This window comes from Aegilops tauschii, chromosome 6 (genome assembly GCF_002575655.3).
Source record: "Aegilops tauschii subsp. strangulata cultivar AL8/78 chromosome 6, Aet v6.0, whole genome shotgun sequence".
Classification (NCBI taxonomy): Eukaryota; Viridiplantae; Streptophyta; class Magnoliopsida; order Poales; family Poaceae; genus Aegilops; species Aegilops tauschii.
The window spans coordinates 279,557,097-279,575,172 of record NC_053040.3 but is presented as its reverse complement, the minus strand read 5'-3'; the positions used below and the strand labels follow the sequence as shown (position 1 = coordinate 279,575,172).

Genomic DNA, 18,076 nt, shown 5'->3' with positions numbered 1-18,076 from the left:
CCTATACATTGTAGCGCAGCCTACTTCGATAGGCGCTTTGTTCGCCAAAACAATGATGAAGGGAAGGAGGTGGCGTGTTATTACTTGAGCCGCACCATGGTGGGGGCTGAGCGAAACTACTCTGCTATAGAGAAGTTGTGCTTGGCCCTAATCTTTGCTTTGAAGAAGCTCAGGCACTACACGTTGAAGCATGAAGTCCAGCTCGTCGCAAGAGCGGACCCCGTGAGGTACGTTTTAAGTCAGCCCACGCTCATGGGGCGACTTGGAAAATGGGCACTTATCTGATGGAGTTTGACATCACCTTTGTGCCTCAAAAAGCAATCAAGGGTCAAGCCTTGGCGGAGTTTCTCGTAGCGCACCCAATTCCAGATGACTCACCTCTTGTCACGGACCTCCCTGACGAGGAGGTTTTCAATGTCAACGTCGACGCGTCGTGGGAACTTTACTTTGACGGTGCCTCCCGCATGGACGCCGACTCCGATGGTACCCCAAGACGAAGAGCCAGTGCAGGATTGGTGTCCAAGACGCCACAAGGAGGGGTGATGTATCACTCATTCTCCCTCCTCAAAGAAGAATGCTCCAACAACGAAGCAGAGTATGAGGCGCTCATCTTCGGCCTCCTCTTGGCGCTCTCCATGGAGGTTCGTTCCTTGCGGGCTTATGTAGACTCTCAACTCATCATTCGTCAAGTCAACGACATCTATGAGGCTCGCAAGCCTGAACTGGTGCCGTACTATTCCGCGGCCCGGAATCTAATGGAAAATTTTCAACATGTTGAAGTGCTCCATGTCCCGCGAAGTAGGAATGCACATGCCGATGCCTTGGCGAAACTAGCAGCGGCGTTGGTGCTTCCTGAAGATAAAACAATGCAGGTGAACGTGGAAGAAAGGTGGCTACTCCCGGCTGTCTTGGAGCTCATCCCGGCGGAGTACGAAGTCAATACCGTCATGACAAATGCCGTAGAGGAGGGCGAGTGGCTGCAACCATTCCTCGACTACTTCAAGCATGGGAGTCTCCCCGACGACCCTGTCACGAGGCGCCAACTACAACAACGACTTCCTTTCTACCTTTTTGAAGCAGGTGTCCTATATAGGCGTTCGCATGGGCAGGAGGTCCTACTTCGATGCGTCAACCGAAGTGAAGCCGATAATATCCTACAGGAGATGCATCATGGAGTCTGTGGCGGGCACCAAGGAGGGGCCAAGATGTATCATAGTATACGTCTAGCAGGATACTACTGTCCCAGCATTATGTCAGACTGCCTTCGGGTGGCTAGATCATGCCACAATTGTCAAGTTCATGGTGATTTCAAGCACAGGCCGCCAGTCCCTCTTCACCCTACCATTCCCTATTGGCCATTCGATTCCTGGGGAATCGACGTCATCGGCCCTATCGACCCTCCATCTTCCAGGGGGCATCGCTTCATCCTCGCCGCGACAGACTACTTCTAGAAGTGGGCGGAAGTTGTCCCGTTACGAGAAGTGAAGAGTGACAACGTCATCAACTTCCTAGAGCGAAACATCATATATCGCTTTGGGATACCCCATCGGATCACCTCCGACAACGGCAAGGCCTTCAAGTCAAAACAAGATGTATAGGTTCACGGAGAAGTACAATATCAAGTGGAACTACTCCACCGGCTACTACCCTCAAGCTAATGGTGCGATCGAGGCTTTCAACAAGACGCTTGGCAAGATACTCAAGAAGACGGTGACAAGGAATAGGAGAGACTGGCATGACCGTCTCTTCGAGTCCTTATGGGTGTACCGCGTCACAGTCCGTACCCCAACACAGGCGACTCCGTTTTCTCTCGTTTACGGGAGTGAGGCAGTCCTACCACTGGAGGTCCAGCTACCCTCTTTGAGGGTGGCTATCCAAGATGAGATCACCCAAGACGAACAGGTACAACTGCGGTTTCAGGAACTCGACGCCCTTGAAGAGGGGCGACTTAAAGCCCTACAGAACCTGGAGCTTTACCGCCAGAATATGGTGAGAGCTTACGACAAGCTCATCAAGCAACGCGTCTTCCGAAAAGGCGAGTTGGTCCTCGTGCTCAGGCGGCCCATCGTCGTGACGCACAGGACAAAGGGCAAGTTTGAGCCAAAGTGGGAAGGGCCATACGTCATTGAGCAAGTCTACGATGGGGGAGCATACCAGCTGATCGATTCCCAAGGAGTCTGACCTATGCCCCCAATCAACGGAAGGTTCGTAAAAAAATATTTTTCTTAAAATTTTGCCTCTTTTGTTGCATTTCGGATTTTCATTGGGGAAACTTTTTCTGTGGGCTTTCGGATCCATGATGCATTCTCCTTAGCATTTCGTGGATATATCTAGTTTTCCCCAATTTTTACGGACTAAGTCCAACAAAAAAAATGGCTTCCCCCTATTGCACTACGCTGTTGATTGAAGTTTCGGCTACCCTAGGACTTGTTGGAGGGCGGCACAATGTGTCGATTTGCAGGTGGAGCGGCTCCTACACCCACAAATCACGACACGTACCAGGTGTATGCTTCCGGAGGCAGCGGAGATGATTACTTGGGCACTTCTGAGTATTGAAACCCCGCGCTCTTCATGTTTCCTGGCATGCCTCGTGTTCACAGAGGCTCGCACCCTAGGGAAGACCATAGGAAAAGATCATGTAGGGCTGCCTGACCCAACGCAAGTTGGTTTGGTGTGTTGTCACATGGCAACCCTGGGGTGCGCCACCAGAAGACCCAGATAAAATGCTAGAGGGTTTTTCCTAGTCCATAGAGGTGAACAGTTCCCTTCCAAGTTCCTAAGGTGGGTCCCCAAGAAATCTCGGAAGAAGAGTCGTCAAGAAGTTCGAGCCGAATGTCAAAACAAGTCCATGAAGTCCGCGGCCAATCAATCATCCGCGTGAGCAATCAAGATGAAATTCCGAAAGTCCAAGAAGCAAATTCAAGAAAGAAAATCCCAACAGTCCAAGAAGCAATCAAGCGGTCCCAAGCAGTTGTCCCAAAACCATTTACCCTGAACTTATCACACCCAAGTCTCTGGGTTCATGGGGCGTGTGCAGGGGGCATGTTGAGCTGTGGGGGTCCTCAGTATGATGATGGGCTAGAGTATGAATTTCCGTTGCCTCTCGGAAGCATCCCAAAACACGGCGTCTTCATACCCGTACACCGAAGCTTATTTAAGTTGTTGAGTTGCAATCGTCAAGGTCTTTCTATGGTTCCCAATGACAAGTCCTTCGGTAGCCTTCTCGGATATCACGCCTATAGTTGGTGTATAATGGGAAAGCCAACATTTTAAAACTCACAAACTTTTCCCCCCTCTCTTTGTCGCCTGTTTTCGTTTGGTGTTCCTAGTTGTGCTCCTCCAACATCTTTTGCAGCCACGGAGAGACACTCCCCGTCATCGTCGATGGCATTCAGACAACAACCACTATACATCGAACTACGTCTTGGGTGTTTGGGTGTAGCAATACCCATGCGTCCCTGACAACATCGATAACAACCCGACAACCAATGGTCTACACCGACACGCACGATGGGCGCCAGAAGACCACGCCTACGCTCACGAAGGTGGAGCAGATTCATCTCCGCAACCCCGTCCCAAACAAGAATGAAGCATGGGGGCAACGTCAACCCCTCAGTTATCCGCAAGGCCGATGGCGTCCCGGCGCACCACCAGAATTGTCACACCATGGATGGTGTGACGGTTCGCTCAACGAAGGGGAGCTATCGACGGTCTACCAATGCCTCGCCTACATCAACACAAGGAGATCACGGGAGCAGTGCAACACGCCAGTGCGGCCAGCGTGAATCTGTGAAACCCTCTAGTCAAGTCGGCTGGCACCGTAGCAGCTAGACGGTCGTGATGAGATTGGTAAAAAAAATCTTTTTGTTTTCAGGATAAGGCATGATGTTTCGCCATGGAATGAAGACGGAATAGGGTTGCTTTCGTTGACTGGCATCGTGCCCATTATACGATCCAACGAGCTCCTTAAAAGAATGCAAGTGTAGATGGACATGCCTACACCAATTTACACTGTTACTACACTATCACCTTTGGAACCGCTTGCATGGCGTCACAGAGAGGGTCGATTCTTCTTCGGTTCTTCAGGTTTCACACATGTTGGTGCACCGAATCAATCCAGGAGAAATATTCGTCGAGTCAAGCTTGATTTGCTTCGCACTCAAGCTCAACTCGACGAGGGGGCATTTGTTCGAGGGGTTTTTGTACACTATTGCATAAAATAATAATTTCCTTTTATTGATGAATTTTTTACGCAGGCTATACGTACAAAGAGAAGTTTTGATGCAAAGGCAAAATACCATTGCATGGCACATGCACGCACGTACTGGTATATGCACATGCATGCATGAAATCATAGTGCAGACTATACAGAGGCAAGTTTGACAATGTAACACGTACACATATGTGCCTGGCTGCCTACGCACATACATGCATGCATAAAGGCGGCAATATGTACAACGGAGATATATACCTCGGTTATACGTGGTGGCCGCAACGATGGACCCGGCGAGTAAAAGTTAAAAAGACATATATCACAAAAGCCATCATTTTATTGATCGATCATACAAAAATTCATTGGGACTAAGCAATCTTTGTTTTGGACGAGCTAGGACAGTTTATATTTAACTAAGATACAAAAAAATCTTTTTGAACTAAGTGCAGCTTTTGCAGAGCAGACCATGATCTCTAGTCCGCTCCCTCACTCAGGAGCTTTGTACGCGAGGACTGTAGCGATCTCCGGAAGTTTTCCCCCGACGGCCAGGAAGGCAGTGGCCTCTGCACGGTGTCTTTCATATGACTCGGCCACCTTCGAAGAAGTCCGAATGGCATCCTCGTGAGCTTCAAGATGGCGGGAGCTAGAAGTCATCATGTCAGCTAGGACACCTGTGCGCTTTTCAGCTAGTGCCGCCATCTCGGTTTCCTTCTGGCAGAGGGCTTGTACTCCTCGGCAAGCTGTTGATGTTTGTTGGCAAGCGTTCGATGTTCTTCAGCCAACTTCTTTTGTCTGTTGCAGATGGAGGCAAGGTTGGCAAGGTGTCCCTCTAGGCGGGGCCCTTCCTTCTCAAGGCGGCGAAGTCCTTGAGTGATCCCCGCATGAGCTGCATCGAGCTTCTCCAGCAGAGATGACACTTGCGCCGGCGCGGGTGCCGATGTGTGGGAAGTGGTGAGACCACCCTTTCAGACGAGCCACCACTGCTTCAAGGTGGCGAATCAGAATCTCAAGGTCTGGCGGGACCTCGTTTGCATACGGGATCTTCCACATACTTATCACAGACTCTATTCTAGTTATGGTTAGCTCCTCATTGATCGGCTGCTCCCTTAGTGCCTCTTGTACATCTTTGAGTCCTATCGAGATATACTTTGCTGCTGTTCCGGGTGGGAGGACAAGGCTTGGTGTCGAGATGTTGTTAGCTAGAGGGACTTTGAGCTTCTCCAGTAGAGTACTTTCTCCGGCAAGGATGTTCTGGTGTCTCTCAAGTATTGCCTGGAGCTCCTTTGCTTCAGGGGAGTAGAAGCCTTCTAATTTAGTTGACTTGTTTGTGACATCTGAAAAAAGAGAGTCAAGAAAGCATATAAAAAAAGATAGAAATAATATGCAAGAGGGCTGGGATAGTATACACGTACCAAAAGCAGACGACCTTGGCCTATTCACAGTCACGCCATCGTCTTTGTTGTTGTTAGCTCCTGGTGACCCTTTTTTGTTTGCTTCAGTGGTCCCGGTTGATGTTGCTAGAGAAGCAGGTTTTGTCACCAGGAAGGTGGATTTGGCAATGAGATCGTTCCCTGCCACAGTTGAAGAATTCGCAGCTGCATCACTTGCTGATGGTGATGTGTGTTTCGCCGCCGAACTAGACCCAGCTGGAGGTGCCGATTTGGTGACCAGATCGTCTTGGTCCATGCCTTCCATCACCTCGTTTAGGAGTCGCTCCACGCCGCGACTCATAGGCACGTGCGACAACACATCTTCGAGCTTGTCCTGCATGCACACAGGATATACACGGGATTAAAGGAAGAAATACATTCATACAAGTTTTATTTGTTACTAGTATTATTACTATTTTCTTTACCTCCAGGGTCCCTAGTGGCGGAGCATCAGCGTCAAGGGAGAGGACCGTCCTGTTAGAATTTTTGGAGTTGCGGCTAGGTTGATGTCGCGAAGACCATGGTACACTCGGCAACGGAGGCGTCAAGCGCGTATACTCCACACCGCTAGAGCTACCTTCCGACCTGCTCGGCGGCGGGGGAGGAGTCGAGTCACCTTTGCTTTTCTTAGTACCACTCGTCGAGCCGTCAGCATCTCGACTCCATCCAGACCTCTTTCCCATGGTATCCTGATGACACGGGGGAAGACAACAAATACAAAATTAGTAGGAGACCAAGAAACACATGTTTTGCTTGCATATATTCAAGACGTGCATACGTAAAGCAATGCATTGGCTTGTGGATAGGTAACGAAATTGTACCTTTTGTTTGTCTTCCAATAGGACGTGTCGTCGACAATGGACGAATTTGTGTGCTTTGAGACGCTGCCCAGGGTCTCATCTTTAAAGGAGCTCATAGGATGTTTACATGGCAAGATCCGTGCGAGAGCCCTGGTCGGATGCGTCAAGAAATAGCATCGACCGGGAGCTTTGGTCTACGAAGATGTAGCTTCCTTGTATAAAAATTGGAAGCTGAACTTGCCTTGTAGGAAGATGTCCGAGGGCGACTCATTATTCATCGGCAAAAAGAGTATTATACGTGAGATTTTTTTATCATATGCACTTACCTTATGCATGCATGTTCAAGAAAAAGAAGGTTTGCATGTACGTGGCTAGCTTTGCTTAGACTTGATACGTATATACGTATTCGGGTATCTCGGCCGGCCGGCAAGCTTACCGGTGTACGTATACCCGAACACCCGTACAATACTTGGTTAACTTGCCTTTTTGTCTATAGCTGAACCAATACAAACGCTAGTTTGGATACATGTATGGGTTTTACGTGTTATTTTCCTTTGGTGTTATTAAACAGGTATACATGGACATGGCATGTTTTGATCTCCCGAAGAATCACACGTTCGGTCTGGAGCTAGCTAGCTAGGTATGTTATGATTTGTGTTGCAGCCGTGCAGGGCAAGAAGAACGATGGCATAGAAAGGCAAGTTTTAAGATGGAAACCCCAAATATCGGAAGGTTTGCGCCGACGTGCGACCCAGAGGGTTTGACTCCTCCCTATAAATACCAAGGACTTTGGCACCCAGAAGAACACAACTCACGCGAAAGGAGAACTCACGCACGCCCAGAACCCACGCGGCCGCAACATCACCTCACGCATCCATCCGGCCGGCTTGTACAAGTGCAAGGAACCCCGGCGGCAGCAACATGAACATGAAGCTCACGTTCCCCTATGGTGAGATGATTTTCTAATTTTTCTTTCTTCTGTTTCTCCCTCACATCCAGCATGCATGCACTATACACGGAGAGTACGTACCCGATCCCGCCGTTGTCGCCGGAGGCGATTTCACCGGACCAGGAGTCTACACCGACACCGTCAGACTTTGTCTATGTCAAGTTCTTCGTCTTCAAGCGTCGTGTTCTTGGTTGAAGATGACCCAGGAGCAGCCGGAGCTCGCCAATGACGCAGCCCAACCGCTAGCCCCGGTGCTCCACCACGGCGGCCTACCTGGCCTCGATGAACAGGTCATGACGCACAGATCATGGCGAACAGGTCTCGATGAACAGGTCCATGATGTTCCAATCACGGTGTACAGACTCCGATGCACCGGTCCTCGGCGAACAGGTCACTGGTGCACAGGTCCATGGTGCCCCAAACAGGTCTCGCGTCTTGCTTCCCAGAGGAGACGACATGGCGGAGCCGGAGCTCGCGACGACGTAGCCCGAGACAAGTCCATGACGAACAGGTCTCTCCGGTGCACAGGTCCATGGCGTTACGATCACGGTGGACAGGTCCATGGCGCCCCGGACAGGTCTCGTGCCTTGCTTCTTGGAGGAGACGATGTGGCGGAACCGGTGCTCACGACGATGCAGCCCGAGACCAGTCCCACCTATGAAAGCACACCCACCATCGCGAACAGGTCCTTGGCGTACAGGTCTCGGCGTGCTACTTGTCTCGGTAAACCACCGAATACGGCGTTTAGCCGAGACGAGGCACCCACCATGGCGGACAGGTCCTCAACGTATAGGACTCAATGTACAGGTCCATGGCGTCCCCGGCGTATGGGTCCCCTTTCGGTGTAGCACCCACCCAAGGCAATGAAACCTCTACAACATCTCTTCACGAGTTTGCCGGGTGGCGTCCTTGACAAAACGGACTGCCATAGACTTGGCATTCAATCAAGTGAGACACACCTATCACGGCGCACAGGTCATTGGTGAACAGCTTCCGGCGTATAGGTCCACAGCGTCGCCGGTGTACAGGTCCCATTTCTATGGCCATGTGAGGTGGCATCCTTTTCCTTGGCGGACCGCCGTAAACTCGGCGTCCAACCGAGACGAGGTGCTAACCACACCGGTATTGCCGATATGAGCGAGCGTTGGTTTTACACCGACGCTGGTCTCCATAAGAACACTCCCGCGAGGCAACCCCTTGCATACCCGACGAAGCCGCTACATCGTCAAGAAGTCCAAGCAGAGCAGGACCCATGCAACTTCAACACCGACTACATCAACACTGTCAAGACCGACGAGGCGCGACGGCGAGGGCGAACGTGGACAACACAAAGCCATGTTTTGAGCGGCACGTGTACCGACGAGGACACGGGCTTTGCCGCCGCCCACACCATACACTCACACCATCATCATCATGCATGGAGAACGCGAAGCGAAGACGACGAAGACGACCACATGGCTTAATCGGAGGTATCTCGCGGAGCAACCCGCGAGAGTAATTAACCGGGAGCTTTTCAAGGCCCCGGGAACCAGGAGACCGCACGTCGCCATAGTCAGGCAGGCCGCGCTAGTAGGCCATGGAGCGCAACCATTTTTTACGGGATCTTGTAATTTTGTTCATACAAAGAGATAAATGAAATACTTGTTTCCCCTATCACTTTTCTTTGTGTACTACGGTACACTGGCACGCTCGCATTTTTCTTTTTCCCCGGCGCATGAGAGAAATGCACACCCCTTCTCGTCCCTTCTCCCGGAGAGCCCATAAGATTTTTTTTCTTGTGTCAAACGACGACGACATCGGCCCGGGCCCGGCTCGCGGTACACCGTACATGACGAGGAAGGATTGGCTCGACCTCTACTTCGACCGAAAGTAGTTTAGCTTAGTTTAAATTTATGTTTTATGTTCGGTTATGCAAAACTATCTATGTTTATGTTTGAATGCATGCTACTTTTGGTTGAACCTGCTTTGAACTTGATCAAATTGAAGCTTACAACGTTAAGTTTAGGGGATCGACTAGAAAAGACCAAAAATTGCTGGAGTATACATATATATATCCACTAAGGGTTTTAGTCCTTTAATTTTAAAGGATCGGCTAGAGATGGCCTTAGGACTTGTTTATTTCAGTTCTTCACAATGTGATGCTCTATATATGCAACTATTCGCCATGCAGTTCAGTTTCATCAATAACAGTTTCAACAATACCACTATGAATTACAATATTTGGTTGTTGGTAAGGATATTGCAGTTAACATGCCTTCTGTTTTTTTAACAATAACTAGTGTACTTTAGACCTGCACAATACCAGTTTGAATGACTATTTGCTTGTTTTTAAATGTTATGCCTGATGCAGTTAACACACCTTTCCACTTCTTGTTTTGCTTAACTAGCGTGCTTAAGCCTGCACACTGAAGCTAGCATTTGTAGATTATGTTGTCTACCATGGATATATTTGGTTGATGTTTAGCCTGTTGTGCTTAACATGCCTTTATATGTACTCATACAAGACAATATTGAGAACAGTGTTGTTTTCCATCGAGGTTAGTTTCATCGCATTGCTTATATGTACTCACTGTTCAGGATATCGGTAGCTGGTACCGTATAGCCTGGGGCTGATAAGGGATTAATCGTCGAATCGGACATTTCACTGAATATATCTGTAACCCATTTATCAGTAGGTTAACTAGGGCCATATTTAATATATCTGAGGCTACATAGCAACATGCATTGTACCGAATGACTAAATATGCAATCCCAGGCTACATAGCAACAAGGAAGAGTGTTACCTTAGTGTTCTGATGATGTCTAGATATACATGTAATAAAATCTTATATAATGGGATGGAGGGAGTGTTGTACTACATCATTTTTCAATTGTTTTTTAGCTTCTAATATTAACTTGGTGCTTTTAGGTACATATATCATTGCCAAAGATCCTCACTTTGACCCTTTCTGCGTATGGGGCAATGAGTTATTCATGAACCAGCATCAAGTGAGGAAACTGATAAAGATTGTTTTTAAAAGGGGTCAAAAGACATCAATCAAACTATTTGTTTACACTTTATGCAAGACAACAGTGAACTCGGGATGGTAAGTAAGAACCCTATAGCCTTCTTTTTACTGCCTGTAATGAGTTGTGTTAGATGACAATGTCTGAATCTTTTTTCTTTTGCAGTGGATCCTGAAGCAGTTTACTCAAGATTACCTCTCAAACTACATGATTGGCGGCCGGCCATCACAAGGGGTTGGACTAGAGTCCTGCATGCCTTCTACATCCAGGAGAGCACAATAGGGCCATTCCGCTTCACCTTGTTCAGCAACCAGAATGTCTGTCGCATCTTTCTTTACCATCTGTAATAGTACAAGTATAGAGCCCTGGTTCATCATTCTTTATTTGGTGCTTATGTAATTCTTAAACATATGTACCTGTGAATTGAATAATGCATTGGTTGTTTGAACCTGATGGATATGAATAAAGCTATAGCCTACTTTCAAGTTTAAATTAGGTACAATTTTAAATAGCAACAATTAAATTAGGGCGAAATTACCGTGTGCAGGTCATTACGGCGCACACGGTTAATAAAGCACAGCGTGTGCGATATACATCATAATCCGACATGGTTCACGGAGAGGAAACGTGTGTAACAATGCACACAGTTGCTGTTTGCAAAGCGTGTGTGATGTCAGACACTATCATATACGGTGCAGGAAAACTAAAAGTGTGTGATTGTCTACATACCGTACACGGTTTATAATCATGAACTGTTTGTGATATGCCAGGCATCCTAAACGTAGAGCCAGTTGGGTACGTGCCTGGAAAACTCCCGTACCTGGAATCTGCCTGTTTTTAGGTAAAACCACAAAACTACGACTACGATGGCAATGCGAGCACAAACGAGTAGCAAGGATGAAGCGTTTGAGATATTCGAGATATCAGAAACGGTTATGTAGGGACAACTGTATGCATCAAGGCTCCCTATCCCCGATGGTTTCTGGGTCGTGTGGGAAGGACCCCCCTATCACCGTCACTCACTAGGAGATGGTTCCAAATGTAGTCGCGAAAAGGGGTTAAAAACCGTTTGTATAGCACGGACACGTACCAGTGTGTGTCCATGCCGTGAGACCAATATGTTTCACATGGAATTAACTTGCACACAAGTACACAAACATGATTTTTCAAACCGTTATGGTTAGCTGTTGCATGTAGATGTAGTTCAAATTTGAATTAGGGTCATTAAATGGCTAGAAAATCACTTAAATGTCTTTAAAAGGTCAAATGACCCCTGATTTTCCAAATTTTCACATGACAGTTGTATTAGTGCATGTTAAACACACAAAAAATTTGAAGGTCATAAGAGGAAGCTATCTCCCGTTCGTCATCAAACATGCATTGTTCCCTCTCGGAACAACGAGCCTTCTAGTGAGTTGCTCCGGTTTGTGGGGGTGTGTCTCCAAACTTTCGTCAAACAGGCCAATTTTTTTACCACATCATCTTGGTGGCATGACATTACATCAAGCAAGGTTTCATGTTTTTCTGATCATTTTTTATTTTTTTGGAATTAAAACTGTTGGGGAACGTAGTAATTTCAAAAAATTTCCTACGCACACGCAAGAACATGGTGATGCATAGCAACGAGAGGGGAGAGTGTTGTCCACGTACCCTCGTAGACCGAAAGCGGAAGCGTTATCACAACGCGGTTGATGTAGTCGTACGTCTTCATGATCCGACCGATCAAGTACCGAACGCACGACACCTCCGAGTTCAGCACACGTTCAGCTCGATGACGTCCCTCGAACTCCGATCCAGCCGAGTGTTGAGGGAGAGTTTCGTCAGCACGACGGCGTGGTGACGATGATGATGTTCTACCGATGCAGGGCTTCGCCTAAGCTCCGCAACGATATTATCGAGGTGTAATATGGTGGAGGGGGGCACCGCACACGGCTAAAATATCGTATATCAATTGTCTGTAGAGGTGCCCCCTGCCCCCGTATATAAAGGAGCAAGGGGGAGGCCGGCTGCCTTTGGGCGCGCCAAGGAGAGGGGGGGAGTCCTCCTCCTAGTAGGAGTAGGACTCCCCTTTCCTAGTCCAACTAGGAAGAGAGGGGGGAAGGAAAGAGAGGGAGAGGGAGAGGGAAAGAGGGGCTGCGCCCCCTCCCCTAGTCCAATTCGGACTCCTCATGGGAGGGGGCGCGCCACCTCCTGGCTGCTGCCCTCTCTCTCCCCTCAAGGCCCACTAAGGCCCAATACTTCCCCGGGGGGTTCCGGTAACCCCTCCGGCACTCCGGTTTTATCCGAAACTTCTCCGGAACACTTCCGGTGTCCGAATATAGTCGTCCAATATATCAATCTTTATGTCTCGACCATTTCGAGACTCCTCGTCATGTCCGTGATCACATCCGGGACTCCGAACAACCTTCGGTACATCAAAACATATAAACTCATAATATAACTGTCATCGTAACTTTAAGCGTGTGGACCCTACGGGTTCGAGAACTATGTAGACATGACCGAGACACCTCTCCGGTAAATAACCAATAGCGGAACCTGGATGCTCATATTGGCTCCCACATATTCTACGAAGATCTTTATCGGTCAAACCGCATAACAACATACATTGTTCCCTTTGTCATCGGTATGTTACTTGCCCGAGATTCGATCGTCGGTATCTCAATACCTAGTTCAATCTCGTTACCGGCAAGTCTCTTTACTCGTTCCGTAATACATCATCCCGCAACTAACTCATTAGTTACAATGCTTGCAAGGCTTATAGTGATGTGCATTACTGAGTGGGCCCAGAGATACCTCTCCGACAATCGGAGTGACAAATCCTAATCTCGAAATACGCCAACCCAACAAGTACCTTTGGAAGCACCTGTAGAGCACCTTTATAATCACCCAGTTACGTTGTGACGTTTGGTAGCACACAAAGTGTTCCTCCGGTAAACGGGAGTTGCATAATCTCATAGTCATAGGAACATGTATAAGTCATGAAGAAAGCAATATCAACATACTAAACGATCGAGTGCTAAGCTAATGGAATGGGTCAAGTCAATCACGTCATTCTCCTAATGAGGTGATCCCGTTAATCAAATGACAACTCATGTCTATGGCTAGGAAACATAACCATCTTTGATTAACGAGCTAGTCAAGTAGAGGCATACTAGTGACACTCTGTTTGTCTATGTATTCACACATGTATTATGTTTCCGGTTAATACAATTCTAGCATGAATAATAAACATTTATCATGGTATAAGGAAATAAATAATAACTTTATTATTGCCTCTAGGGCATATTTCCTTCAAAAATGCCATGGCACTCCATGCATGTGTCCATGCCGTCAGACCAATATGTTTGAAAATTCCTTCTAATTTACTGCACATGGAATTAACTCACACACAAGTACAAATATGATTTTTCAAACTGTTGTGGTTAGTCATTGCATGTAGATGTAGTTCAAATTTGAATTACGGTCATTAATTGGCTAGAAAATCACTTAAATGTCTTTAAAATCACTTAAATGTCTTCCAAATTTTCACATGACAGTTGTATTAGTGCACATTTAACGTAGAAAAAAATTTGAAGGCCGTAAGAGGAAGCTATCTCCCGTTCGTCATCAAACATGCATTGTTCCCTCTCGGAACCACGAGCCTTCTAGTGAGTTGCTCCGGTTTATGAGGGGTGTGTGTCCAAACTTTTGTCAAACAGGCCCATTTTTTACCACATCATCTTGGTGGCATGACATTACATCAAGCAAGGTTTCAAGTTTTTCTGATCATTTTTTAATTTTTTGGAATTAAAATGCCATGGCACTCCATGCATGTGTCCATCCCGTGAGACCAATATGTTTGAAAACTCCTAATTTACTGCACATGGAATTAACCCACACACAAGTACACAAATATGATTTTTCAAACCGTTATGGTTAGACGTTGCATGTAGATGTAGTTCAAATTTGAATTACGGTCATTAAATGGCTTGAAAATCACTCAAATGACTTTAAAAGGTCAAATGACCCCCGAAATTTTCCAAATTTTCACATGATAGTTGCATTAGTGCACGTTAAACGTAGAAAAAATGGAAGGTCGTAAGAGGAAGCTATCTCCCGTTCGTCATCAAACATGCATTGCTCCCTCTCGGAACCATGAGCCTTCTAGTGAGTTGCTCCAGTTTGTGAGGGGTGTGTGTCCAAACTTTCGTGAAACAGGCCAATTGTTTTACCACATCATCTTGGTGGCATGACATTACATCAAGCAAGGTTTCATGTTTTTTTGATCATTTCTTACTTTTTTGGAATTAAAAATGCCATGGCACTCCATGCATGTGTCCATGCCGTGAGACCAATATGTTTAAAAATTCCTTCTAATTTACTGCACATGGAATTAAATCGCACACAATTACATAAATATGATTTTTCAAACCGCAATGTTTAGCCATTGCATGTAGATGTAGTTCAAATTTGAATTACGGTCATTGAATGGCTAGAAACCACTTAAATGTCTTTAAAAGGTCAAATGACCCCTGAAATTTTCCAAATTTTCACACGATAGTTGTATTAGTGCACGTTAAATGTAGAAAAAATTTGAAGGTTGTAAGGGGAAGCTATCTTCCGTTCGTCATCAAACATGCATTGTTCCCTCTCAGAACCATGAGTCTTCTAGTGAGTTGCTTCGGTTTGTGAGGGGTGTGTGTCCAAACTTTCATCAAACATGCCAAATTTTTTACCACATCATTTTTGTGGCATGACATTACATCAAGCAAGGTTTCATCTGTTTCTGTTTTTTTGGAATTTAAATGCCATGGCACTCCATGCTTAATTGTGTCATAGACGTTAGACCAATATGTTTGAAAATTCATTCCAATTTACTGCACATGGAATTAAATCGCACACGAGTACAGAAAATATGACTTTTTAAACCGTCATGGTTAGCTGTTGCATGTACATGTAGTTCAAATTTGAATTACGGTCATTAAATGGCTAGAAAATCATTTAAATGTCTTAAAAGGTCAAATGACCCCTGAAATTTTCCAAAATTTGACATGACAGTTGTATTAGTACTACAAATTTTCTCGTACATTTAAAACACCATCCATTGCCACTTTACTCCAAATTTGTCTTTCACAGCTAATAAAAAATATCCACAACATCACACACAATTTTTTTGTAGGAACCGTTTGCGGTGAAAATTTCTGGGTCTATTTAAGTCTTCCTCCTTAAGCTTCACCGGCTCGTCTGCTCCAGTGCCGGCAATCCCCGAATCCATGAATCCCAATCCCCATTCCCGCACCCCCTTCTTGCAAAGATGACGCCGTGGAAACGCTTCGTGATGGCCCGTACGATGGTCACCTCCTCCCCGAGCGCCGCCGCCTGCACCGAGAGTGCGGCCGCATCCGCATTAAGTGCGGCCGCATCCGCCGAGAGGGCGTCTGCGGCAGCCGACAGGGCAGCAGCAGCAGCCAAGACGGCGGCTGCAAACGCCGAGAGTGCTCGAGTTGCCGTCCATGCCGTTGATGTCACCCTGGCCCAGGTCGAGGCCATCCACGCCAAGATTGAGGACACACACACCAAGATATTCCAGGCCACCTCGGAATCCAGCATGCAACCCACGTCCGAAAAGGCGGCGGCGGCCATGGAGCTTGCTTCCTCATGAGATCACCTAGCAGGAGCTGGAGATGCAGGAGGCGGCGGAGATCGAGGAGCGCCTGGAGTAGGAGTTGCGCGTGGCCGAGGTCAAGGTAGAGAAGAGTCTGTCCATCGAGGAATCGGAGATGGAGTACCAACGCGAGATCTGGCGCAGCCACTACTATGAGTACTACAACCTTGAGGGCGACGCCGAGGACGAGGATGAGGATGAGGGCGAGGACGCGGTCGACTTTAGCAGGGGGGCGCAGAGTCCACCAACGGCGGCATGTCGCCAGGACAAGTCATTGACGTCTCATCTCATACCGGAGATGAGTTATGCGTACTTAGGCTTTGTTTTTAATGCTAGTCTTTTGTTAGAGCAATGTTTAGGTCAACTGGCTCTGTTTAATTACTAAAATTGCTCGATTCAATAAGTGTGGTTTGTGTGTTGTACGCTCTTTTGTGTGCCCAAATTAGCAAGCGATGTTAAATTATGCAATGACGTACCCGGGGAAATTTCCACCAAAATTTGAATTATCAAACTCACCCCATGCGCGTAAAGCAAAAGAATCGTTTGCGATGCACACAATCGTTCAAAGTGAATGGTGTCCGGCGGCACCGCGCGCAAAGTTTCCCTTCACATTTCGAAATTTTTGGCCTACCGCCGAAATATCTATCCCCTTCCCCAACCCTTTTCTCCCTGACCACAAGTCACATTTTCCCTGTTTCCTCCTCCCTTCCTTCCTAAGCTATAGCCGCTTTCTCGCTTACTTCCTCGCTCTCGTCGTCTCGAATCCTACCGCCGGGGTCACCATGGTCTTCTTCAAAGACCTCTCCAGCGGTTCCTCCTCCGACGACGACTCCTTCACCACCTGGGTATGCCTCTCTTCTCTCTCTGGGGCTATCACTTGGAATGAAGGATTTTTACACGTCGGTCGATTTGAGTCATTTCTTCCTCTTGTAGCTCCCTAGGACCATCAGTTGCAACGAATGGAGCGGGGTGGCTGAAGATCTGTCTCCTCATTGTCACCATCAATCTCCATGCGTGAAGCTAATTGCGTTTGAATCTATGGATAGTGGGAGGACGTTTTTGGCATGTGCAGAGAAGGTACCCTCTTTCGTTGTTACAAATCATTTGTTAGATGTGATTCAGACACTGTCACGGTCCGAACCCATTCATACCACACCTTCAACCAAACGCATCCTAAGACAGTGTCATAGTTTGTACCTAGTATCTAAAAATATTGCCATCTCATCAGCGGTGCCATTAGAGAATTATTTGGCACCGCTTCAGCAGTTTATGCAGCCAACTTTGGTCCACACATCTGAGCAGCCAAGCAGTAAAATACTAAATCTTTATGGCATGAAGGAACTGGCAACTAGGTGCTCCGAAGTACGGGTCCCTGATTTTTTTCCGCTGCATTGGCTCGCAAGTGCAGGGCACCGGTGCGAGAAGTAGCAACAGTTGTCTTTACACAAGTTTTGGCATACATAGTGGACGGCCTTAGTGCTATTAGTTCTATGTTACTAAATTTGTGCATGTACACACCTGTTAGTATCAATTTGCTGTCATCCAAACACTATCGCTATGCTGTTGCAGTTATATTTACCTTCCTCATAAAATGTTCAATTTGTTATTTATAGTACATGAGTAAGAACTTGTAGCATTGTTGTAGTTAATTATAGCTTCTGATGTTTCAAAGTTTGATTGTTGTCTCAGTAGCAATTAATTCATTTGCACACTGATCTTTTTGAGAAGATATGTCATAATTAACCTGTTTCTTCAGTTTTTCAAAATAAGTATTGGTGATTTTCTATGTTGCTATAAACCCATTTCTCCTACAATTGTTACTGATCTAGTTTTAAATATTATAGGATGAACAGAAGTGTTCTTACTTGGAGTGGGTTGATCAAGAGTGGCCACTGTCTTTGAAGATGTGCCTAGCAAAGCTCTGGAGCATGTATGAGGAAGAGAACAGAGGTAGGCTTAGAGAAAGTGTTGTCAACGCTGAAGAATATTTGAAGATGCGGGATAAAAAGAGAAAGCTGGAGAATGAGCTCAAAA

General features: G+C 46.8%; 2 protein-coding genes across 2 annotated transcripts; both read left to right on the top strand.

Moving 5' to 3' along the window:
- The first annotated feature begins 269 nt into the window (after positions 1–269).
- On the top strand, positions 270–1,451 carry LOC141026023 (uncharacterized). The gene has a single exon (XM_073501971.1). The coding sequence runs from the start codon at positions 270–272 to the stop codon at positions 1,449–1,451; it is 1,182 nt and encodes a 393-aa protein (XP_073358072.1).
- A 139-nt stretch (positions 1,452–1,590) lies between these two features.
- LOC141026022 (uncharacterized) lies at positions 1,591–2,181 on the top strand. The gene has a single exon (XM_073501970.1). The coding sequence runs from the start codon at positions 1,591–1,593 to the stop codon at positions 2,179–2,181; it is 591 nt and encodes a 196-aa protein (XP_073358071.1).
- The last annotated feature ends 15,895 nt before the right edge of the window (positions 2,182–18,076 follow it).